At 41.5% G+C, this 27,288-nt stretch overlaps 1 protein-coding gene across 3 annotated transcripts in view; it reads right to left on the reverse strand.

Annotated features, from left to right (window-relative positions):
* LOC136879210 (uncharacterized) overlaps positions 1-27,288 on the reverse strand; it is a 1,250,431-nt gene that overhangs the window by 1,028,958 nt on the left and 194,185 nt on the right. For all 3 annotated transcript variants that reach the window (XM_067153008.2, XM_067153007.2, XM_068228965.1), the window contains one exon: positions 16,258-16,365. In XM_067153008.2, coding sequence (XP_067009109.2) covers positions 16,258-16,365 — 108 coding nt within the window. The remainder of the gene's footprint in view (positions 1-16,257; positions 16,366-27,288) is intronic.

The raw sequence follows: 27,288 nt of genomic DNA on the forward strand, positions 1-27,288 counted from the left end.
CACCTGAAGCCTCTTCAACCTGTGACATGCGTCAATCGATTCATTCTTGATCTCGACATTTAATACTCGACCTACATTCTTAACAATTTCATAAACATCCTCATTAACTCGTTCAGGTATGCCTAAAATTTCAACCATGTTACGACGACCATACTGATCAAGTTCATCTAACTTTATTTGTGTGCCTTTTAGTTGCTTCTTAAGATTTAAATTTTCTTCTCTCAATTTTACCATTTTCTCCATGCATTAATTTATTACTTCTGACTGTTTTTCAATAAATGTTGCATTCTCATCCAACTTTATGTGAGCTAACTCCAAACTTTTCCCTAACTTTCGCTCAGCCTCTATACTTGATTTCTTAACCTCTGATATTTCTTTGTTCAACTCAAGTAAGAGCTGATAGATGTCGCCAATAGATGATGTTCTTGCTAGTTCCAAACCATGTACACTATTTCGTCCTTTCCTTTTCACAACGAGCACACTTCCAAACTTGATTTTCAGATTTTAAGAAATTTAATTCAACGTCTCTAGTATTAACACAGTTGAAATGGAATCAACCTTGACAGTTACTACACTGAATCTTAAAATTTATATCTTGCGTAGAAACAACCTTCTGACAAGCTACACAAGAGCTTACGGCGGCGAAGAATGGTATCACGATCGATATAAAAATCGATTGTGTAGGTTGACGCAAGACCGACTCCAATCCTCAGACCTTAATGCTATTCTCGATTGCTCAAAGATGGTGAATCGAGTAGCCGGATTTGTTGGGAACGTGGATTTGTTTTGGTTTGTTGTGATCGTGTTCAGTCGGTGTTTTTTCATGAAAGTTAAGGATAAACGTTCGGTTATTTACAGAATTTCAGCGTAGGAGTGTGTATGTGAATCAGTGGACATTCATGATGTGAAATTATGTGTAGTAATGTGAAAATGTGTTTATTTTAATATGGGTCGCTCATGCTGTGTGCCGGGTTGTAAATCAAACTACACGAATGCCTCTCGTACTAGTATTTTTAAGTTTCCTCAGGAGAAAACATTAAGAGAAAAGTGGATTAGAGTATACACCGTGACAATTTTGAAGTAAATGATAAAACAGTCGTGTGCATACACCACTTTGAGGATAAGTTTGTGGTTAGGGAAGATGTTTTTCCAGTTCTAAATGGAGAATCTATTCGTGTTCCTCAAAAATATCCAAAACTAAGTAATGATGCTTATCCCACAATTTTCCCTAATCAACCATCATATCTAACAGTCAGGCTAAGTAACGGAAGAAAAGATGCTGCAGAAGATATTACAGAGAGATGAGGATAATTTTAATGAATGGTGTGAACAGGATACTATTGCAAATTTTGATTCTTTTTTATGTGAAATTAAAAATAGGCAGGTAAATCCATTCACAACGATTGTGAAGGAAGACTATGTTAGTTTCATTAAAATAGATGGTAATGGATATCGAGATATTCCATCAGTGTCTGTGTGCTTTAAAGTGTCCAGCGATTTAGATGTAAGTGTATTTTACAAGAATATGTGCTTGCCTGTGGAAAGGTTTGCCTGGATCTTGGAGTCTAATGGAAACAAAACCTACAAGTGTGATATATGGAGCAAACTGGAGAATCTGGTGAGCTGTCTTGCTAATTATAATGAGGAAAATGTATCTCTCTCTGAAAGAGTAACTTCACTGATAAATGTTACAAAGGAGGGCTTGCTACTCGATGCTGATATGAATGTAGAGAGGGCTGAAAAGATAAAGTTTGCATTAGAACAGTTGGAACTTGCTCTTTCTTGTCAAATTAAATATTCAGCAGATCTTTTAATATGGGCTGCAAGTATTTCTTACTCACATGCAGGGGCTTATCAATCTTTGAGAATAACAAACATAATGACACTACCTCACCATGTTTATATGAGAAAATTCTTGTCCAAAATAGGTCCAAACAGTTCTGGTATAGGCCCTTTGCAAAAGTAATTTTTAAGAGAAGAAAGTAAGCTCCTGAATGATGATCAGAAAGTTGTCCCTATTTTGCTGGATGAGATCTATGTCAGTTCCAAACTCAGTTATAAAGCAGGGAAAATAATATGAATGGCTGAAAATAGCCGAGGAGGAGACTCTGCCACTACCATTCAGGCTTTCATGTTGTACTCTTTACATTCAGACAATAAAGATGTAATAGGTCTTTTCCTTTTTGAAACATGAATGCAAAAACTCTATTGACTCTAACTATTGATGTCTTAACCTTCATGGACGAGCTTCAATTTGATGTAGTCTGCTTGATATCAGTTAACCAAGATGTTTGAGCTTTTGGGTGGTGGTACTCTAAACTCCTGCATTGCAAACCCAGCTAATTCTTTCGGTACATTGTACATTTGCTGAAATGTCTAAGAAACAATTGGTTAAATCAACCCAGTCAAAATTTTGTCATTCCTAACACTGAGCAGATATTTCCAAAAATAGAAAGCATACTACATTCTACTGCAAACCAATCTACTTTTCAGTACACAGATGTTGAGGCAAAGTTATCTGATATTAGAGACCTGTTCCATTCTGAAAAAATATGATATTAAAACTGGCTCCAAACTTATCAAGAAAGGCACTGTATCCCATCGCTGTAGAGAGACAGAATGTTGCTCTTGCTATGAGTATATTTGATACCATAAACACAGTGGCATTGGATATGATTAAAAGTGAGGGTGTCACAATTTCTGAGGGGACTGTCCAGTTTTTAAAATTAGTTTCTAAGTGGTGGACAATTTCTAATGTTCAGCGCCCAATGGAAGCAAAATACACACAAAATTATGATACTAGCCGGATTAATGGCCCTGGTGATGCTAAGCTTGTCTTTCTAGAAACTATTAAGAAATATGTTGATATATGGCATACCAGCACTTCACACAATGAGGGTAAACTTAGTAATGAAACAGTCTTAGCTTTTACACACACATTGACTGCAGTTGTTCAGTTATTCAGATATATTTTCAAAAAATATAAATGGCCCTACATTCTGACAGGTAAGCTACAGACAGACAGTTTAGAGGGCAGATTCGGAGCATACAGAAGGTTAAATGGCTGCACATATAATGTCTCAGTAGAACAAGTGCCAGAATCTGAACGAAGACTCAAGTTTGTTAAAACTTCATTCCGCAAAGTTGGGGGAATTTACTCTCAAGGATCTGACAGTTACTTTCAGCCAAGAAAAAGTAGTTAAGAACTTGGACAAATTCCAGTCTGCCTTGGATGAAACACCTTTAGTGTCGATTTCTCTTCAGACGCTAAAAATAATTGTATGTATTGCAAGTTACACGAGCATGAAGGTTTTGTTAAAGTTAGAGAAAAGTGGAAAGTGCACACAGTGTAAGCAAGTATTACAATCTGAAGACGATTTAATCATCAATTGTGACAAGGAGGATCTTCTATCTTACTTCAGTGAACTCAACAGGAGTGGATTGAAGTGTCCTTCATCTCTTTTGATGTTGTGACATTTATAGACTTGTTCAGGTACTCATTAGCAGCAGGTTTGAACCTGCATTTTTAAAGTTGGAAAAACAGAGGGATGCTGTGATTACATTAGGGATACAGTTTATAGAGAGCAATATAAGCAATGTAAGTGATGAATGCAGTTGTTGTGTGACTTTGATAAAAATTGTCAAGAAATGTGTGAAAGTGTTTGCTAACATATTTGTTAATAACTATTCAAAAGAGCTGCATGATAAAAATGTGTCCATGGAACTAGCAAAGAAACTTAAGAACCAGGAACATAAAAGGAAAATTACTGAGGAACTTGGAGTTAAAGTGAACAAACGTAAGGCATTAAAACTCAGCGGTAAATAAGGTAGGCGTAAAGCATATTTTACATTCATTTATTGTCCTGTAGCATTTGCACCCATTTCTCTTGGCTGGCTTGATTACCTCCATTCACCTTCAAACATTAGCTTGATTCATTCCAGGAATATTCCAGCCCCACATCCTCACCAATTCACTCTGCTTTTTAATATTCTTGTTAAAATGTTTGATTCCCGCAGAGCAAAAGTTATGCTTTCATAGCTCTCATGCATAGGAACAAATTGAGAAATTTTACACCATAATATGTTTAAATGTTCAAAATGATGTTATAAAATTATTTAACTAGTTTTGTAATCTTTTCCCATTATCCCGTGAAGTGAAATTGAAGAGACAGTGTTATTTGACTAAGTGAAATTTCTAAATAATCAGCTTGCTGTTCCTTTCTTATTTTGGGGTTGCCCATTTATTGTAGTAAAATGTATGTACATCTAGTTGATTATATGTGATGGGTAGCGGCTACCGACGTATTTTTATACGTGCAACAGAGGTTTTCCCTCTGATGTTACATTTGTAATGTTAAATTACCGCCTGTGTACGTGATATTTTCGCGTTAGCCAATCCCAGCAATCCGGCTACTCCAGCCGCCATGTTTCTTGTAATATTATGATCTGAGGATTGGAGTCGGTCTTGATTGACGGTAACACTGCTCTTCACTACTCTTTGGAAATATATTCAAGATGGTAGCACTTCACCTCAATGTTTACATGCACAGATACTTCCTCAAATAACTTAAATTTAATACATCACTAATAAAAATGTAATACGCACATCAGTTAGCGGCAAACAGTTTCACTTCTGTTCTATACAATTCAACAAGATCTTCAAAACTGCAAGCAAGGAAACTACATAACAACATAGAACAAAACAAATCGATTACTCTCAGAATATATAACTTGCGTTCTCCACATTCTCCCACCTTGCAAAAGAAGTTTTGCAACACATCGACAACAGAAAAGTGTACCCTTACAATGCACTCATAGATGTGAGCCACTATAAGTCTAGTTTCTTGACTGATCGAACGGCTCTACCACAGCGAGTCTTAAATTCACTCCTGGAGTCACTACTGCTAACATCTTCGTTGATTGCTGCCGCACCTGAAAACCACAGTGAGTCTTGAAGTCATTCCCCTTTTCAGTTCCGGTGTGTCGTCAGAATCAATAACTCTTGATTTCATGCCAAGAATTCTTTCATTATCTGTGAACACCTGCAGATTCTTCAATTGCTCCTTTCTTTCTTCTTCATAAAGAGGATAAGGAATAACAGCTTCCTCTCAGCATAGAGAAATTCTTCGCTACCAGTTTCTTTAGATATATGATGCCTATGATTACACTGTCTGGATCTCAAAATCCAACCAATAGTCCTAACGATTTTAGTGTATCCATAGAATCGTGAACTTAGTTGCAGTAAGATCGTTCTCACAACAGTGATCTTGGCAGTTACAACTGTTTTCCTTCTTTCCCTGTTGACTTCTTCCAATACTGGTTCAGGACAGTTAGACATGCATTCTTTCTCTTTACTTTTAAGCCAAGAGGGGCCTTCCCACCCTCTGGATCTCCAAAGCTGTGCAGGTGAACATCCTCTAGACAGCGGGTCTGCTGGGTTGAGACTGCCCGGAACGCGCCTCCATGAATCAGCCTTACTGTACTTGGGAATCTCCTGTACCCGATTCTCTACAAACACAGACCAATGTCCTTTGTTTTCTATCCAGGATAAGACTACTGTTGAATCGGACCAAAACACTGTGTGTATATTATCCCGATATAGGCATTGCAGTCTCAACCGAGACATCCTAACTCCAAGGAGCGCACCCATCAGTTCGAGACGAGATAGTGTTAGTTCCTTGAGAGGTGCCGCTCTACATTTAGCCATCAGAAGGCTCAGTTTGATTTCATTTTCATCTTCTGTCCTCAGAAATATACAACAACCGAACGCCCGTTTGCTGGCGTCAACAAATACATGCAATGAGCTGTTGTCATTCAGGAAAATCCTTCTGGGTATCCGGCAGTCATGTAGGTATTGTAGCTGCTGGTTCCATTGATGGAATTCTTCACAAATATCTTCTGGTAAAACCTCATCCCATCCTAACTTCTTTTGCCACGTCTTCTGTAGAATGAGTTTCGGTATAAGGGTTACTGGGGCCGAAAATCCAACCGGATCAGATATTTTCTGCACACTGGAGAGTACCACCCTTCGGGTTACCAAACCTGTAGTTGGGCTGAAGTTGCATCCAAGTTCATCTACGTCACAATACCATCGAAGTCCTAAGACATTTTCAGTTGTGCCAACATTACAATCTGAGGAATTCACCCATCCCCTCAAATTGAAACCTGCGAAGGACATCAACTCTTGTGCCTTTAAAATAAATGGGCCAATTTCTCCTTCTGAAACAACTTCCGTAAGAGAGCTGTCCACATAAAATGCATGTTTCAATTTATTAGCTACTTCCTTCAAATGAGTTGGGGCACGATCCAGAAGGTGGTTCAGAATTGAAACCACTAAAAAGGGACTGGAACAGACACCAAAAACCACCCTGCGATGTCTAAAAGTGGCGACCTTTCCCTTATCCCACCAAAAAAACGAAGCATATCTCTATATTCAGGATCAATTATAATCTGCGGGAAGGCCTTTTCTACATCAGCAATTAGACATATAGGGTAGGATCGGAAATTGGTGAGTACGGATGGAACAAGGTCAATGAAGTTTGGTCCAGGCTCGAGGCACTTATTTAAAGAATTACCATTCCTGTCCTTGTTGGAAGCATGACACACTGGCCTAATCTTTGTAGTGCCACTGTCGTTCACCACAGCTCGTTAAGGCAGATAATACGTAGGTCCATCCGTAACCTCGTTTGCAACGCCTTCAGTGATCCCCTTATTTTCCTATTCTTGAAACACTTCATCATAATCCTGAAATTTCTGCATTCCTCGCAACTTTCTTGAAGTATTCAACAATCGTTTCTCAGTAACTTCACGATTTGATTCCAGAGAAGTACAATCGTCGATTCAAAGTAGTTTAACAATGTAGCGTCCAGATGCTGCTTCTCTCTTCACAGTCTTATCGAAGAACATCTTGACCTGTTGTTTCCTCTCTTGCTTTTTGATCTGTTCGCCAGGATCTTTTATACACATAGCTTCAATTTCCCACAAATCCACTACCCTTATTGACTGAGTCAATGTAAGTAGAGTGTAAGACGAGGCAGTTGGTGCCCGTAAGTGTCCACCCCAGACAAGTTCTCACAGCCACCAAATTCGTGTATACGTGCACAAAGTCTGGCGTGATTATCTGAGCCCAGATATCAGCTCCTAACAATACCTGTATGTCACTAGCACTGTTATCATCACACTGTCTAACATCAGTAAGTTCAACTCCCTTATCCTTCAGTAAATTAAACAAGTCAGCATCAACTAGGGGAGCACTACCACAAACTAACACAGTAACCTCACATCTCCTTTCCTCGTTCATACCCAACAGAGTCATTTGATAGGACTCGAAGCAAACAGGTGCTGTTTTTCTACCTCCAAATAATTCTTGACTTAGGTTACCTTTCCTGTTCATTCCAACTCTAATTTCTTAGCACAAGACTTCTTAATGTAGCTTTTCTGCGATCCTCTGTCACAAAGAACTCTCACTCTGTGTGCGAATCCACCAACAACTACTTTAGCAACTAAAGTCTGCAGATAGGTCACTTGTCTTTCGTTACTACCTGCTATCATGCTAACTCTATTTGGAATGAATCATCTTTAGGTTCATCTGAGGCTGTCTTCGCACACATCAAAGCGTAATGTTTCCCTCTGCAAAACGGACACTTCACGAACATCTTACATTTAGCACTGATATGTCCCTGTCGTAAACACGTAAAACAAGCTCCCTTTTTCTTTAACATCTTTTGGCATGCCTCTAGAGAACAATCAATAGCTGCAGCACAGTCTTGCGAAGGACGTGTGGTTCTGCTACAAAACACGCATGCTTGTTCTCTGTTGTTCTTATTTCCTTGACTAACCGAAACATCCTCTACTGAAACTAAAGCAGCTGCTGAAGGCACATCCCTCTTCTTAATCTTGATTTTATCATCTTGCTTTACACGATATACCCTCTCATTAGCTTCAAAAGAACCTTGCCTTGGCTTAAGTCGTTCATCCCCTTCAACCTCAGTCTTTAAGAAGGCTAACAGTTCTGTCAAGCTATAGTCAGGTTCCTTGGTAGACGTTTCTTTCGATACACGGTACCTGTCCCAGGTTTTAAACATAACCTCTGGTAAGGCACTCTCCACAAGGGAAAATAACATTGCTGCATATTTCTCCTTTGTCACTCCTAAAGAATCAAGCGCTCTCAACTGTCCTTCCAGACTGTCGTACAGTTGAGCTATGGATCTTAAGCTGTCTTTCTTTAACACAAACGATAAAAGTTCCCTAACATAGTATTCAATAAGTAACTCATCCTTTCTATACCTAGACTTCAACCAATCTATAGCCTTTTTATAGTTTTCCTTGGAAGGTGGAAAGTTTTCTACCAGTTTCTGAGCAGGTGAACCAGGTTCGATACATTGAATCAAATAAACAATTTTTTCTTCATCTTTAAGGCTGCCATCTTCGTGTATTTTCGTGAATTGCGCCCAAAACCCAGTCCAACCTTTCACATTCCCATCAAACATTTTGAGCTCTAGTTTTGGTAGTCTTAATAATCTCTGTTGGAAGGACGTGAACACTTACTACTGACTACCAAAACAGCTTGATCTGCAACTTGTAAAGCCTGCACCTTCTCTCTAACCTTAAAAAATTTCAGTTCGTACTCACTGCAATTGTCGATCTCTGTTTCAAGCACGATGTCTTCTAGGTTTTCTCTTTGCAGCAGTTCATTGTAGACTTCATCATCAATAAGTTTTAACTTCTCGTATCTTTCCACAAGTGAAGCATACCTGGTACGAAGTTCCACGTGGCCACAATCGGCAAGATTCAGTAGTTCTTCAAGCTTATTCACTTCGTGAGTAAACACGCCGCGTAATACTCGTCGTTCGCTCATCGTTCTTCTAATTTATATTGATGTTGAAATTGCCTGTAGTCCTGTCACGGTCGCCAAATGTTCTATACAATAACAAATCATTTACTTTAACACAATTTTATTAATACAATTCAATACCATCTTCAAAACTTCAAGCAAAGAAACTACATAACAACATAGAACAAAACACTGTCTTTCTTCTGCTGGAAATCGATTACTTTCAGAAGGTATAACTTGCGTTCTCCACAACTTCGTTATTCAAGCTACGTACAACCAAAATCACAAAATATTGAGGAGCACTACAGTCACATACTAACTACCGTACTCAGCCATTGCCATGATTAATGATACAGTTATTGTAGGAAAAACTTGAGATTCTGCAGTAGAACTGACGAAACTAACTTTATATAGGTTTCGTGAACTTGTTCTAACAGTAAACCCTAGAGAATTTAAAGTTATTAATATGAATAGAGGAGAAATAAACGAGTTGAAGAAGGTACGGAGATAAAATATATTTCGAAGAACCAATGCGTCAAATACTTAGGGGTAAATTATGCAGATTTCAAGAAGGCAAAGACACTCCTTCAGAAGAAGCTCACCTCGTTATCATTCTGCCTCTGGCTTCATAAGGATAAGAAATTTTCAATTCTCAGTTGTTCAGTTTGCCCTGCGTTGATTTACCAGTTCCTCTGCGTTCCCGCAGGTAAAATACCACAGTGCTTTTGGAAGATGCTGATAAACTTGTTAAGAGTACACTAAATGAAATCTTATTCCTTCCTACTGACACTCCGGATTCTAAATGGTGCAAAGTGTTAGGTGTTTTTAGGGCAAGCTGGAAAACCTTGCTTCAGAATATGAACAGCTACAACATTATGAAACGGGAGGGGAACCAATATACAGTACTGAAGCCACTAGAAATCTAGATTAAGCAATTAACATTTGCTTAACTGAGCTAAACGTTAATGATAAAACTGAGGTTGTGAACAACAGGGACCAAGAATCTCAGAATCTGAATTTGAGAGCTGGTGCTAGAGCAAACAGCACACATCACAACATGAGGTCGTCCAGAGCGTGCATCAGCACTCGAAGGAAAGCCCTGGTGCAGGTCTTTTGACCTGCGCGTCGTGGTGGGGATGAAATTATGATGATAAATTCAGTCCCCGTACCGGGAATCGAACCCAGGACCTCTGTGACCAAAGACCAGCACGCTAACTATTTAGCCATGGAGCCGGACGATGGACATGATGAGTAAAGGATATATATTATACCCCACAGTAAGATTTGAAACGCGCTCCGACCAACCACATGAAGGACCTTTCTTCGTAGGGACGTCAAACTGTGGTTTATATACACCGTCTCATACTCAGATGTATATTGGGTATTCAGCCCGAAGGCTGGTTTGACCCTCTGCAGCTCCGCCAACAGCTGTCATAAATAGCCTAGGCGTCACTGAAGAGGCGTACTAGGGAAATGAGGAGTGAGGTAGTTTCCCGTTGCTTTCCTCACCGAGCCAGCTGTTGCTATTACAGATCAGTCTGCAAGCCCACTGAAATGCATGCACCAACCGACCCTATGAGCGACATTTTCACACCATTCATAACAGGGACTGGCTGCATAAGGAATGGTATTACTAGTATCACTCATACCTCAGTCACTTTCATATTGTCAAAGCCAAGGAGAGAATCCCTTTTAACCTAACGTTTTTGAATGAGTTCATTCTTGACACTACGGTGTTCAAGGGCACCTGAAGCCTACAGCCCCGCACGAGCTGGCGGCTGAAAGCGGTCTTCGCCACACTGAGACGTAATTTACTTTAATTGTTTTAATTTTGAATAAAATAGTTTTTGTGTATTCCTCCGAGTGGAGGAAGACTTTGAAAATAAAAACATCTTTATTTTTAAACAGTGAGGAATTTTAAGTTCCCAAAAAGAAACTCATTCAAACATTTTTCTTTTTTTAACTCATGATGGAACATATTATCATTAAAATGTTAGTGCAGAAAGAATATTTTCTATCACCATGTACACGATAACAAGGACTGGAGTGAAGAAACGATCGCTGCATTACTACGAGGAATACAGTAGCATCCATCTCCATGCTCCGACTCGTACGATCGTGAGAAGAAGGGAACATATGAAACTGCAATTCCAAATTTCCAAGCAAGCATGCAACCTAAAGAAAATTGAAGTCATGGGCTTGGAGCACAATACTGAAAACGAATCGCTGAGTTCTGCAACACATTCCACCTACCTAACACTGCACTTTCTGCCTTAAAGTCGTCTGTCGTAAGAAACCATCTGCGGTGAATTGATTTCTTCTTTATCTGTCTGTTACACGCTTTTAGCTGGTACTAGGTATACTTTGTCTCTTTATAATAATAATAATAATAATAATAATAATAATAATAATAATAATAATAATAATAATAATAATAATAATAATAACATGACTGACTGTACGAGGGATATTCTGAAATCTCTAAAATTATTTTTCCTTTCCTGGGACCTGGTAACATGTCAGTTTTTCCATAATGTTTCGGCAAACGAAGCCAATTTTCCTTCTTTTGAGGTTTCGTTGGATTCCACTCTGGTCATATTGTGCTCGGCCGCCAAGACACGGCCGGCAGGTCTATTAATACTCTAACCCACATGGCAAGCTCTGTCGTGCCGTACCCTTCCAGAACATCAAGTCTGTCACAGCTGTTACAGTCACTGGGATGGAAGAAAGTAACAGTCGTGGCCTTAATCAAAATACAATCCCAGCATTTGCCTGGTGTGAAAATGCGGTAAACCACCACATGGTAAGATCACAGCTCGGTAATAGTAAGATCCAATAACGAAGACAGTAGCGGTGTTCGATACTGGATCTTGTTGGTTAAAGAGCACACACACACAGCAGGCGTCAGGAATGGCATCCAGCCGTAAAATCGGGAAAAGAACCATGCCTAATTTAGTTTCTGCTGGAATACTCTCGCTCCTTTTCGTCCTGACACAAGATACCTCGCCACCGTAAACACGGAGAAAATCGCTACGGGAGAGGAAATTTGAACCGGAGTTCAAGCAATATGACATTATGTTTTTAAATACGAACGTACAGAAAGTAGATGTCTCATAACAGAAGTGCCGTGCCGCCACCACGACTATTTCCAGTCCCTGGCCCCTCTTGGAGCATCAGCTTCCGCGAAACTACGAGGCTAACCTACAGAAAAAGAATTAATAGTTATCTCCTAATGGCAAATGAAAAAACAAAACCGTTCTAGTATAGCAACTAACCTAATAGTCTCACTAAAACATAACGATAGTATCGTAATAGTGCAGGGGCCGATGATGTAGCTGCAGTTACTCTATATGTCACGAGGGAATTGTAAACCAATTGGTAACAATATTTGAAGAAAATCACACCACAGCATCCACCAACCACAATGAAAGTTGAGGCGCTGTAACTAACACGAAGTTTTCTGAGCCTATAGGATTGTTGTTTTTTGCATCAAACGTATAAACAGAGTTTACAGAAACGTAGAGTATTACTTTTCGTACAGTCATGAGTGTCCAAAGAAGTCAAAATATGTCCTGTCCGGAGTGGGGTCCGTCTGCGCCACGACCCCTCCATCTCTTCTTCGGTGCCCTGCGTGTACTAAGTCTGCGAAGTTCAGTGCTCCTGGCTCAAGGTGATGAAAGTGGTAGACTTCACATGCGCGTACAGACAACAAAGGTACAAATTACATTTAAACGAGAACATTGTAGTTTCCTGTCATTTACCAGGGCCAGTTACGTCCCACTAACTACTTTTATGGTTTTTGGAGACGTCGAGGTGCCAGAATTTTGTCCCGCAGGAGTACCCCCTGACTGAGCCACAAAACAAGAATGCTCGTGCTTCGCCAGAGAACACGTTGTGTTACTGTTGCACGATAGTCTCACGTGAGGATCGGGTTAGGGAAATGGAGTTGGAGAAGTTTTCATTCTGATGGCAGGCCCCCTCGTTATTACGGCAGACACTCGCTGTAAATGTCTCTATGGTTTTCTCAAAGGACAGCAATGTTAACGCAATAAAGAACAGTAGCCGGTGTTATTGATCTACAAGTTTCGGTGATGAGTTGCCGGAGGGGCTGGGGATTTTCTGGCGCTTGAATAACTATTTGTTTCAAATGCCCCCACAGGAAGAAGGCCAATGTCATCGGTGACCTGGTGGGGCCAAGTAACAGGCCCTCTTCCCTGGATGTGGGAGCTCCTTCCTCTACAGAAGTGGCAGTTGATACATCACACAGTCCAGTCGCCCAGGTGGCAGATTCCCTATCTGTTATTTTCCTTTTCTTAAATGATTGCAAACAAATTGGAAATTTATTGAACATCTCCCTTGGTTATTCCAGTCCCTAACTCCTCTTTCTATAAACGAATACTAGCCCCAATTTGTCCTCTTGAATTGCAGTTTTATCTTCATATTGTGATCTTTCCTACTTTTAAATACGCCACTCAAACTTATTGGTCTACTGATGTCACTCCATACCATCTCTCCACTGACAGCTTCAAACATACCACTTAGTCGAGCAGCTCGTCTCCTTTCTCCCAAGTCTTCCCAGCCTAAACTTTGCAACATTTTTGTTACGCTATTCTTATGTCGGACATCACCCAGAACAAACCGAGCTGCTTTTCTTTGGATTTTTTCCAGTTCTTGAATCACGCAATCCTGGTGAGGGTCCCATGCACTGGAACCATACACTGTTTGGGGTCTTACCATGCAACGCATGTCAATCTGACTGACCTGTAATTTTTAGCTTTATGTCTATCACCCTTTCCTTTATACACAGTGGCTACTATAGCAACTCTCCATCCATTTGTTATACCTCCTTCATGCAAATAATAATCAAATAAGTACTTCAGATATGGTACTATATCTCAACCCATTGTCTTAATGTATCCCTCAAAATCTTATCAGTTCGAGCTACTTTTCTAGTTTTCAACATTTGTATCCTACTGTAAATGCCATTGTTATCATATGTAAATTTTAACACTTCTTTAGTATTAGTCACTTCCTCTATCTAGACATTATCCTTGGACGCAACAATCATAACATACTCCTGACTGAATACTTCTGCCTTTTGTAGATCCTCGCATACACACTCGCCTTGTTCATTAATGATTCCTGGAATGTTCTTCTTCGAACCTGTTTCTGCCTTAAAGTACCTATACATACCCTTCCATTTTTCACTTAAATTTGTATGACCGCCAATTATGCTTGCCATCAAGTTGCCCTTAGCTGACTTCTTTGCTAGATTCAATTACCTAGTAAGTTATATTTCCAATCTGCACCTCCTTCTTAGTGTCTTTACTTCTCTGTTATAATATAGTGAATCTTTACCATTCCTTACCACCTTTAAAGGTACAAACCTGTTTTCACATTCCTCAACAATTGCTTTACCCATCCCAGAGTCTGTTTACATTTTTATTTACCGTTCTCCACCGATCATAGTTACTTTTTAAGAACTACCTCGTGTCTGTTTTATCGGCCATATGATACTGCCTAATAGACCTAATTTTTATTCCTTCCTTTCTATCACATTTATTTTTAACTACGACAAAAAAACAGCTTGGTAATCACTAATACCATGTATTACTTCAGTTTCTCAATAGAGCTCATCTGGTTTTCCAGCACCACGTCCAGAATGTTCTTCCTTCTAGTTGGTTCCATCACTTTCTGAATCAGCTATCCTTGCTATATTAACTTATTTGCCATTTGTAGGCCATGCTTCCTATCGTTCGCATTATCTTCCCAATTGACATTTGGTAAATTGAGATTACCCGCTACAATCAGGTTCCTTTCCATATCGTTATTATTATTATTATCTTATTATCTTATCAAATAATTCTGAATCAGTGACAGCGCTACCCTTTCCCGGTCTGTACACTCCAAAGACATCAAGTTGCCTATTACTGTATCTTTACAGATGAGCCTTACACCTAGAATTTCATGTTTGCCATCTTTAACTTCGACGGCTGATGGTTCCATTATTGGGAAATCGAGATTCGTCCGAGAACAAGATTTTCGACAGGAATGCTCTATCATTTTCTACATTTCCTAGTAGCCACTAGCAGAAATTCATTCAAGATTACAAATGCCATCTGTGGAGCTCTTGATGTAGCGGACGGCTGGCTGATGTACTCCCTCCTCATTCTCATCAGACGTTATTTCGGACACGTCTGAAGTCTTTGAAGTCGGATGTCGCCTTTCCTGTTACGGTACACACGTCATGTCTTGACACGCAATTTACTTGCTTTCCCCAGAATGGTTTCCTAATTGTATTTCGTCTTAAAGCAATAATCACCACCACGTATTCATCCGTGCAGAACATGACGATTTACTGAAGCCGTGTGACAGTGCAGAGCACTATATCAGTAACAGCATGTGGCACACACTGGCATGTGCCTATTTATCAACACATCATGCCGATGCAAAACATTTGGTACGTGTAGGATTCGAACCATGAACCTTTCAATTGCTAGGCGAGCATCTACGGTGGGACAGTCAGTGTGTACATTACTGCGGCCATTAGAGTGACGATAATAAATGATTTATTTCTTTCTCTCTTTCTTAATCCTGCGAGGGCAGTGTGAGACTTTGGGTCGGGGATACAACTGGGAAGGATGACCAGTACCGCGCCTATGCGGCCTCGCCTGCTATGCTGGACAGTGGCCTTGTGGGAAGGGGGGGGGGAGGATTGGAAGGCATAGACAAGGAAGAGGGAAGGAAGTGGCCGTGGCCTTAAGTTAGGTACCATCCCGGCATTTTCTTGGAGGAGAAGTGGGAAACCACGGAAAACCACTTCCAGGGTGGCTGAGGTGGGAATCGAACCCACCTCTGCTCATTTGACCTCCCGAGGCTGAGTGGACCCCGTTCCGGCCCTCGTACCACTTTTCAAACTTCGTAGCAGAGCCGGGAATCGAACCCGGTCCTCCAGGGGTGGCACCTAATCACACTAACCACTACACCACAGAGGTGGACTAGCACATATATCTATTCACTAATGTGTACTTTTTTAAATGGTAAACATTATACTTTTTGTTCGCAGAGAAGACATTTCGGTAAGAAAATGTTAATTTTTCATTATTCGTGTGCAGAATAAACGCAACACATTTCGTTACGTCTACTTACACCTGTAATGTGGCATTAGTGTGTAGGGGCAAGAGTACAGTATATTAAAAACACTTGAAAGGTAATGATTAAAAGCTTTCTTACCTACTTCGGCCAATATTTAGGCCTTCTTCAGCCACACATTAAAACAATGAATGGAATAAAATTTTAAATAAACAAATGACATACACTAATTGAAAACTTGACAAAATGTTAATATAAAATGCCCATCTTGAGAAAGCAGAAGTCTGTTTACTTCTTGAATGCTGACGATTAAAGCGTATTGCTATACTGACCGTGACGAAGAAGAGCTCCAGTTCGAGAGGCTGGGTGACGACGATGCGACGTCGTCGCGTCGTAGGGGCTCTGACTCCTTGATGCGTCCCCCATGTTCCTTGTAGTCTCTAAAACGGAAAAGGAATCAAGGTTAACGTTTAACAACAAACGACAGAGCTGAGGGTGGAACACTACGTTTTAAACACTGCAAAAAAATCAATTGTATAATATTTTGAATTTGCAACGTTACTTATGCTCAAAATATATCTCATTTAATACTATTAAAGTATGTTATGTTTGCGTTTGGGTAATGTTCGTGAAATGGCGGGCTAATTCACTTACGTCGTCTCATTTACTGTATATTATTATTTTTACTTCATTCCTCAAGTCTGTGTGTCACGAATGATTTTTTTCTCAAAATGTGAATGGTTCAAGGTGTATGTTACTATGGTCACGTCATGGCCAATGTGTGAGTGACCTAGTAAGTGGTCCTGAGAGTCGGGATATCAGTCGCTATGAGTAGCAGGGCAATGCATGTTCTAAAACAATGCACGCTGAGTCAGCATTTTTCCACGAGGTCATTGACCCCTAGTTGAGTACTAAGGTTATGCCGATCCTACAACGAGGTCATTGACCCTAGTTGAGTAGTAAGGCTATGAAGGTTCCACGCGGAATTTGCATACGAAAGCAAGCCTAACCTGACAGACTCCATTGGCGAGGCCTAATTGGTCAGAGAATGATCTGGGGTGCTGTTTGACCCCCTTGTTGCGGTTATGATGTCATACCCTTACGTACGAGGGCAGTGCTAAACTCTCTGGCCACTTTGGAGGAGCCAAATCGTACGGGCCCCCTCGGAGGTGCAGAGTCGGAAAGTTTTTGACTAGGTGAGGTTATGACGTTACACACTTACGTATGAGGGCCATGCTAAACTCACAAGAACTGTGACGTAACAAGCGCGGGCGATTTAAAAATCCACGCTTATCTTTACCTCTACGGTGTTGCGTTTTGTGCTGAGATGGATCTGTTAAGATGGATTTTTTATAATCGGACGCCCTTCCTGATGTCAACCTCGCCAAGGAGGATAATAAGATGAAATGAATGACATGATATATGGCAGTAGGGAGGGAGAGGGTAAAACCCGGCAGTGGCACATAGCCTTCTCCTGTCGAATAACATCGAGAGGTGTGCTCAAGCCTTTACGTCCCGATCCGACGGACAAATAACCATCAACAGCGTTATATGCCCTCACTCTATATGACACTGCGGAGAGGATTGGCGCACACTGGAAATTGTATACCACCGTCTAACTCACCCTGCCGCTCCCCTTAACTGTGTGGGAGGGGGTGAGAGGACCCGGAGGAGGAGGAGGTGGAGGAGGAGGAACTAAGCTAATAATAGGAAAGAGGAGGAAGACAATGAAGGGGAAATGGTAGTTATACGCTACTGGGTTTATTAGGAAGAGGATGAGGAGAATAAAATAGTATGTTTGAATTATTTTACATATACACTTAACTTTTATATATTTCTGTCTTCCACAGTGTATCAGGAACATAATCTTTCGAAACAATTTTGTATGATATAAAAAAATGTATGTTGTTAAGTAGAAACATTTGTCGTCTTCAAATGTGTTTGTGTTTAAACAGACAAATTCCCTGTTCATAGGAGAAGAGAGATGTGCATTTTGCGTGGAGGGTAACAGACAGCATGCTCCTCCACCAAGTAACGGAAGCGAGCAAGATGGTGGCATGCCTGACAATTTTGAATTTGTGTTTAGAACATACATTGTCCGTTGTTATCATACCTTGTTCATAAATTTCAAATATAGGCCTACATATATTTTTAATGAACCGAAAAGATTTGATCTGTCAGCATACAATCTCTTGTGTTCTGAACAGAAAACAAACATCATATGCTTATTTTTAGTGTATGAAGTCCACCATTTTAACACTTCTCAGAAGAGTCGGTAATTGAGGCACGTTGGAAGGGAGAGTTAGCCTTACCTACAATAAACCTTATGTGTTCAACTCCTTCAAGAGGAGGTTAGGTTGGCGTTTCTAGTAACAACGTTAGGTTATAATGTCATAATAATATTCTAAAATGAACATGTCATTAAACTTATTACGCTTTTTCTAAGAGCTAACAGTAAAAAGCCTGTCTGAAGTTAGGTTAGGTAAACACATGTGTTAACTCGCTCGGTAATTTGGAATAGCCTATATCACTCGATGTACACTCTAATGAATATAACGAGATAACGACGACGACGGAAAAGAAGAAGAAGAAGTGGTAAACAACTTTGATGTATTACAAGGCAATAAACACAATTCCAGGAGTTCAGAAAATTCGAGTGCGTTCCAAATGTTTCCCTTCTCACCGAGAGATAAATTATTATCACATATTTCACTTCATTGTTATGCTTACTTCAATTCGTATATATTGGCATATTTTCCTGTAAATACGCCAATCCTTTATTTTACATTAACGTTTGAATGAGCGTAAACCGAGCTCGATAGCTGCAGTCGCTTAAGTGCGGCCAGTATCCAGTAATCGGGAGATAGTGGGTTCGAGTCCCACTGTCGACAGCCCTGAAGATGGTTTTCCGTGGTTTCCCATTTTCACACCAGGCTGTACCTTAATTAAGGCCACGGCCGCTTCCTTCCAATTCTTAGGTCGTTCCCATCCCGTCGTCGCCATAAGACCTGTCTGTGTCGGTGCGACGTAAAGCAACTAGCAAAAAAAAAAAAAAAAAATAGCGTAAGTTAAACAACAGTATAACATGAGATAATGGTGTATGACCTCCGGAGAGGCCTGGTTTCTCGTAGACAACCTGCATGTCTGTGAAGATGAGGGCCCTACCTAGGATGATTTCTAATCCTGAATACACCATACAGACACACACACACACACACACACACACACACACACACACACACACAGCCCCCGAGCCATTGGAATTAAACAATTAAGGATAAAATCCCGACCAGCTGGGAATCGAACCCGGGACCCTTTCGACCAGCATGCTAACAATTTAGCCATGGACCCGGACTAAACAACAGTAATGCTTTATGATTACGGTGCTCTGTCGAACAAATTCCACGCACGGCAAAATACGTTGATCCTAGCGTTTGATTGATGCTGTGTTTGTGTTGCTATTGCGGTAGATTGACGATCATCTTCATGATCATATCTGCAGAATAAAGTGTACTGCGTGTGTGTGGCCTTAATTATACGACACGACCCTAACATTTGCCTCATTTGGAAATAAGGAAATAATGAGAAACCATCCACGAGGCAGCCAATGATGAGATTCGAACCTACTATCTCCCATATATGAACTTACAGCAGTATATCTCACTCGGGATATTAGTCTGTGGATCAGTGGTAAAGTTTCCGCATCCAGGTACCAAGATCGTAGGTTCAAATCGGCAGTCGTAATCGGATCTTGATGGGCGGGAGAAAGTCAATTCGTCATTCCATGTAGTACGATAGCACCACGCGGAAGATCTGGTGATGCATTTGGTGCTCATTCTACAAATGAGCTTAAATAACTCGCCTACGAATCACCCACCAAAATATCGGTTTCTCTACCATTTGGTAGAGTAAAATCAAACGTCGAAATTGACACGCAGGCAACCTAGATTGTATCAATTCCAAATAACTGCGCCTATAGCTCAGACTACACGATTATTATTATTATTATTATTATTATTATTATTATTATTATTATTATTATTATTATTATTATTAATTCCGCCTCTGTGGTGTAGTGATTAATGTGATTACCTACCACGCACGGAGATCCGGGTTAAATTCCAGGATCTACCGAGAAATTTGAAAGTGGTACGAGGGCTGGAACGGGGTCTACTCAGCCTCGGGAAGTCAACTGAGTAGATGGGTTTTCGATTCCCACCTCAACTATCGTGGAAGTGCTTTTCCGTCTTCGGGGTCGGAAAAGAACAAGGATTGACCGAGGGAGGTCGGATAGGATAGATGAAAGTAAGGAGTCTTGCACAAGTAAGTAGAAGCACTGCCAGGACTCGGCTAAGTGCTCCGTGGCCACCAACCCACGCTCCCAAGTTCAGAACCCCTGGGGCTCCTTTAGCCACCTCTTGCGGCAGGAAGGTGAGTGTTATTCAACCACCCCCATGACTGCTCAGCCAAAGGTCTGCAGATTACGCGGTGTCGTGTGGTCAGCACGACGGATCCTCTCAGCCGTTATTCTTCGCTTTCTAGACTGGGACCGCCATCTCACCATCAGATAGCACCTCAATTGTAAACATGTTGGCAGAGTGGACCTCGAACCAGCCCTCAGATGCAGGTAAAAATCCCTGACCTAGCCGGGAATCGATCCTGGGGCCTCCGTGTAAGTGGCAGGAACGCTACCCCTGCGCCGCGCGGCCGGCCCAACGTTTTAAATAGTATTTATTAATTATTTTGTTACTTAATTATGTTTCTGTTGTAACAGCGAACAAGAACGCTGCCTCATCGCACAGTGGTGCCGGCAGGCAGCTACAGACACATTCATTTCTTATGACAACTGACTGCAGCAGTCCACATACAAAATTTTGAACATGTTTAATTCCCTTATTTGTCACTTGGATGTATATATATTATGCTAATCTGAGGTAAGCAATTAAATACTAAAACGTTATTGAAATGTGAGCAGAATTAAATCCGTTAATGTAAGCTGTGTAAGTGATATGCTTCTGTAAAAACGCCGTTTTCCGTTGCCTTCTTCACTAGGCTAGATGTTGCTGTTTCATAGTACAATGTGTGTGTATAGCTATAAGTAGTAAGGTAGTTTTCCGTTGCGTATTTATTACTGCGCGCAGTGTTGATATTAAATACGTGCATGTGTGCTATACCTCTTAAAATCTTCACAGAAAATACGTATTAAACCATTTACTTACTTCTTCTTCTTCCTCTTCTTAATCTCTTTACCCTCCAGGGTCGGTTTTTCCCTCCGACTCAGCGAGGGATCCCACCTCTACCGCCTCAAGTGCAGTGTCCTGGAGTTTCAGACATTGGGTCGGGGATACAACTGGGGAGAATGGCCAGTACCTCGCCCAGGCGGCCTCACCTGCTATGCTGAACAGGGGCCTTGGTGGAGGATGGGAAGTTTGGATGGGATAGGTAAGGAAGAGGGAAGGAAGCGGCCGTGGCCTTAAGTTAGGTACCATCCCGGCATTTGCCTGGAGGAGAAGTGGGAAACCACGGAAAACCACTTCCAGGTTGGCTGAGGTGGGAATCGAACACATCTCTACTCAGTTGACGTCCCGAGGCTGAGTGGACCCCGTTCCACCCCTCGTACCACTTTTCAAATTTCGTGGCAGAGCCGGGAATCGAACCCGGACCTCCGGGGGTGGCAGCTAATCACGTTAACCACTACACCACAGAGGCGGGCGCCGAATAAATACCATCTAAATTTAAGCAGTGTCATGCAGTGAATAATATCTATATATAATGTCTATAGCGAGAGCTATCGTCGCTTTCTTCACTGAGCCAGAATATGCTATTTCATATCTTAATGTGTCATTTTTCAATGTTGTTATTATTATTTCCGCCTCTGTGGTTTGATTAGCTGCCGCGCCCGGAGGTCCGGGTCCAATTTCCGCCTCTACCACGAAATTTGGAAAGTGGTACGAGGGCTGGTACGGGATTCTTTACTTTTCACTTCCTCCTTCCAATTATTGTAGGTATAATGGTTATAATTCACCTTTTATTTCTCCATCAAACAGGATCAAACAACCCTTTAGGTCTTAACACTACACCACAGAGGCGGAAATAATAATAATAATAATAATAATAATAATAATAATAATAATCGTGTAGTCTGAGCTACAGGCGCAGTTATTTGGAATTGATACAATCTAGGTTGCCTGCGTGTCAATTTCGACGTTTGATTTTACTCTACCAAATGGTAGAGAAACCGATATTTTGGTGGGTGATTCGTAGGCGAGTTATTTAAGCTCATTTGTAGAATGAGCACCAAATGCATCACCAGATCTTCCGCGTGGTGCTATCGTACTACATGGAATGACAAACTGACTTTCTCCCGCCCATCAAGATCCGATTACGACTGCCGATTTGAACCTACGATCTTGGTACCTGGATGCGGAAACTTTACCACTGATCCACAGACTAATATCCCGAGTGAGATATACGGCTGTAAGTTCATATATGGGAGATAGTAGGTTCGAATCTCATCATTGGCTGCCTCGTGGATGGTTTCTCATTATTTCCTTATTTCCAAATGAGGCAAATGTTAGGGTCGTGTCGTATAATTAAGGCCACACACACGCAGTACACTTTATTCTGCAGATATGATCATGAAGATGATCGTCAATCTACCGCAATAGCAACACAAACACAGCATCAATCAAACGCTAGGATCAACGTATTTTGCCGTGCGTGGAATTTGTTCGACAGAGCACCGTAATCATAAAGCATGACTGTTGTTTAGTCCGGGTGCATGGCTAAATTGTTAGCATGCTGGTCGAAAGGGTCCCGGGTTCGATTCCCAGCTGGTCGGGATTTTATCCTTAATTGGTTAATTCCAATGGCTCGGGGGCTGTGTATGTGTGTGTCTGTGTGGTGTATTCAGGATTAGAAATCATCCTAGGTAGGGCCCTCATCTTCACAGACATGCAGGTTGTCTACGAGAAACCAGGCCTCTCCGGAGGTCATACACCATTATCTCATGTTATACTGTTGTTTAACTTACGCTAATTAAAATTTTTATGTAAAATAAAGGTTTGGCGTATTTACACGAAAATATGCCAATATATGCGAATTACAAGTAAGCGTAACAATGAAGTGAAATATGTGATAATGTTTTAACTCACGGTGAGAAGAGAAACATATGGAACAGAACTTGTAGAATTGTGTTCACTGCCTTGTAATACATCAACATTCTACCTCTTCTTCTTCTTCTTCTTCTTCTTCTTCGTCGTTATCTCGTTATATTCACTAGAATGTACATCGAGTGATATAGGCTATATTGATTTACCGAGCGAGTTGGCCGTGCGGTTAGGGGAGATAATGGGTTTGAGCCCCACTGTCGGCAGCCCTGAAGATGGTTTTCTGTGGAGTCCCATTTATACACCAGGCAAATGCTGGGGCTCTACCTTTGTTAAGGCCACTCGTAGGCCTTTCCTATCCCATTGACGTCCAAAGACCTCTCTGTGTCGGTGCGACGTAATCGGGTTCTTGTTAGCATAACCATGCGTTCTTCTTAGTCCGTCAGTATCGCTCCGCCACAAGAGTCGAATATCATGTGACCCCATTGAAGGTGACCTCAGACAGGGTCTTTACCGTTTGGTCTTAGAAAAACGTCATGAAGTTCAGTTTAGAATGTTATTACCTAACTTTGTTACTAGAAACGCCAAACCTCACACATCTTTATTGACTCCCCTTGAAGGAGTTGAACACATAAGATTTCTTGTAGGTAAGGTTAACTCTCCCTTTCAAAGTGCCTCTATTACCGACTCTTCTTAGAAGTTTTAAAATGGGGGGCTCATTCACCACAAATAAACATGTAGATGTTCGTTTTCTGTTCAGAACACAAGAGATTGAATGCTGACAGATCAAACATATATTTGAAATTTACGAACAAGGTAAGATAACAACAGACAATGTATGTTCTAAAGACAAACAGGCGTGCCACCATCTAGCTCACTTTGCTACTTGCTGACCGCTACCCTCCACGCACAATGCACACCTCTCTTCTGTGAACAGCGCAACATAACATCAGGGAATGTGTCTGTTTAAACACCTACACATTTGAAGACAAAAGCTCTTTCTAATTAACAAGCCAAAAAATTGAATTTCTGTATCATACAGATATGTTTCGAAATATCATGTTCCTGAAATACTGTATCAGACAGAAATGTATAAAAGGTAAGTGTAAATGTAACATCATTCAAACAATACTACTTTATTCTCCTCGTCCTCCTGTAGCATTCCTCCTCTCTCCCCTTATAGACTTGGTTCTATAACGAGAGAGGAAGACCTCCTCCTCCTCCTCCGGGTCCTCTCACCCCCTCCCACACAGTTAAGGCGAGCGGCAGGGTGAGTTAGACGGTGGTATACAATTTCCAGTGTGCGCCAATCCTCTCCGCAGTGTCATATAGAGTGAGGGCATATAACGCTGTTGATGGTTATTTGTCCGTCGCATCGGGACGTAAAGGCTTGAGCACACCTCTCGATGTTATTCGACAGGAGAAGGCATGTGCCACTGCCGGGTTTTACCCTCTCCCTCCCTACTGCCATATATCATGTCATTCATTTCATCTTATTATCCTCCTTGGCGAGGTTGACATCAGGAAGGGCGTCCGATTATAAAAAAATCCATCTTAACAGATTCATCTCAGCACAAAACGCAACACCGTAGAGGTAAAGATAATCGTGGATTTTTAAATCGCCCGCGCTTATTACTTCACAGTTCTTGTGAGATCAGCATTGTCTTCGTACGTAAGACTATGACGTGATAATCTAACCTAGCAGTCACAACATTCCGACACGGCTCCTCCGGGGGCCGGACGATTCAGCTCTTCCAAAGTGACCCGTGAGTTTAGCATGGCTCCCGTACGTAGGGGTATGACGTCATAACCTCACCTAGCGTTAAAAAACACTCCTGGTTAGCCAGTGAGGTTCGCATTACACTCGTGCGCATGTGTACGGCTTCATAACCTCACCTAGGGGTGTCCAAAAGCACCCCAGATCATTCCCTGAACAATCAGGCCTCTCCAGTGGAGTCTGTCAGCTTAGGCTTGCTCTCGTACGCAAAGTCCGCGTGGAATCTTCATAGTCTTGCTACACAACTACGGGTGAACGACCTAGTTACAGGATCGGCTTAGCCTTAGTACTCAACTAGGGGTCAATGACCTCGAGGGAAAATACTGTCTCAGCACCCATTGTTTTGGAACATACATTGCCCCATACTGCTACGGAATTGGACTGGGCCTCTCGGACATATTCTGAGTCATGGCCCTCCTTGTACTCAGGCGGCTAAGGCTATACTATCCACCAGCGGTCCCTAACCCCTTAGAGGAGAGATCCTGACTTGGACTATGTGTAAGTAGGGTAGCATCCTGCTTCATGAATTTACCGAGCTCAGAACATTTCAAGCAACCCTCGGACCTATTGAGTAACGGAGTCCCACTCCCATTTGACAGGCGAGGGACTCCTTGGAAACAACTTGGCGAACGAAATTAAATTCGATGGGGAGCTATCAATATTAATGGGGCTTATGGAAGAAAGAAAGTAGAACTGTCTGAGTCAGCAAAGAGGATGCATCTGGATGTGCTAGGAGTAAGTGATATTTGGGTAAGAGGAGATAACGAGGAAGGGATAGGAGATTACAAAGTGTACTTGACGGGTGGTAAAAGGGGAAGGGCAGAGTGTGGAGTAGGGCTGTTTATCAGGAATATTATTGCACCCAGTATAGTTTCTGTTAGGCACGTAAATGAGCGAATGATGTGCGTAGATATGTCAGTTGGAGTAATTAGGACGCGGATTGTCTCAGTGTATTCACCATGTGAGGGTGCAAATGAGGTTGAAGTTGACAAGTTTTATAAAGCATTGAGTGGCATCGTAGTCGGAGTCAACAGTAAGGACAGGATAGTGCTAATGGGTGATTTAATGCGAGAGTGTCCGACTCGTTGGCTGAACGGTCAGCGTACTGGCCTTCGGTTCAGTGGGTCCCGGGCTCGATTCCCGGCCGGGTCAGGGATTTTAACCTTAATTGGTTAATTCCAATGGCACGGGAGCTCGGTGTATGTGTTGTCTTCATCATCATGTCATCCTCATGACGACGCGCAGGTCGCCTACGGGAGTCAAATAGAAAGACCTGCACCTGGCGAGCCGAACCCGTCCTGGGATATCCCGGCACTAAAAGCCATATGACATTTCAATGCGAGAGTTGGAAATAGAACTGCAGGATATGAAAGGGTGATTGGTAAATGTGGGGACGATATGGAAGCTAATGGGAATGGTAAGCGTTTGCTGGACTTCTGTGCTGGTATGGGTTTAGCAGTTACGAATACATTTTTAAGCATAAGGATATTCACCGCTACATATGGGAGGCTAAGGGTACCAGATCCATAATAGACTATATCTTATACGACTTCAAATTCAGAAAGTCTGTTACGAATGTACGGGGTTTTCGGAGAGTTTTCGATGATACAGACCACTATCTGATCTGTAGCGAACTAAGTATCTCTGGGCCTAGGATAGGGAAAGTGAAATGTGTCTGCAAAAGAATAACGGTAGAAAATCTCCAGGACGAGGAAGTTAGACAAAAGTACATGGATATGATTAGTGAGGAGTTTCAAACAGTGGGGAGGAAGCAGGTTCAGGATATAGAAAGAGAATGGGTGGCATACAAGGATGCTGCAGTAGAAACAGCTAGGGAATGCCTAGGAACGACCGTATGTAAAGATCGAGAAAAGCAAACATCTTGCTGGAATGATGAAGTGAGTGCACCTTGTAAACGTAAAATGAAGGCTTATTAGAAATGGCTCCAAGTAAGGGCCGATGAAGACAGGGAATTGTACGCAGATGAAGGAAACAGAGCTAAACAAATAGTTGTTGAATTCAAAAAGGAAGCCGTGGGAAGATATTTGTTACAAGCTGGAAAGGCTAGGTCAAGCAGCAGGAAAACCTTTGTGGAGAGTATAAAGAATCTTAGGAAGGGAGGGAAAAAGGAAATGGACAGTGTTTTGGGTGATTCAGGTGAACTCATAATAGATCCCAGGAAATCACAGGACAGGTGGAGGGAATATTTTGAAAATCTTCTCCGGAAAATGTTGGTGAAATTACGCTTGAGGACGTGGAAAGGATGGCAAATAAACTCCATTGTCATAAAGCAGCGGGAATAGATAAAATTAGACCTGAAATGGTGAAGTATAGTGGGAAGGCAGGGATGAAATGGCTTCATAGGGTTGTAATATTAGCATGGAGTGTTGGTAAGGTACTTTCAGATTGGACAAAAGCAGTAAATGCGCCTATCTATAAGCAAGGGAACAGGAATGATTGCAACAACTATCGAGGTA

The sequence above is a fragment of the Anabrus simplex genome, chromosome 8 (genome assembly GCF_040414725.1).
Source record: "Anabrus simplex isolate iqAnaSimp1 chromosome 8, ASM4041472v1, whole genome shotgun sequence".
NCBI lineage: Eukaryota > Metazoa > Arthropoda > Insecta > Orthoptera > Tettigoniidae > Anabrus > Anabrus simplex.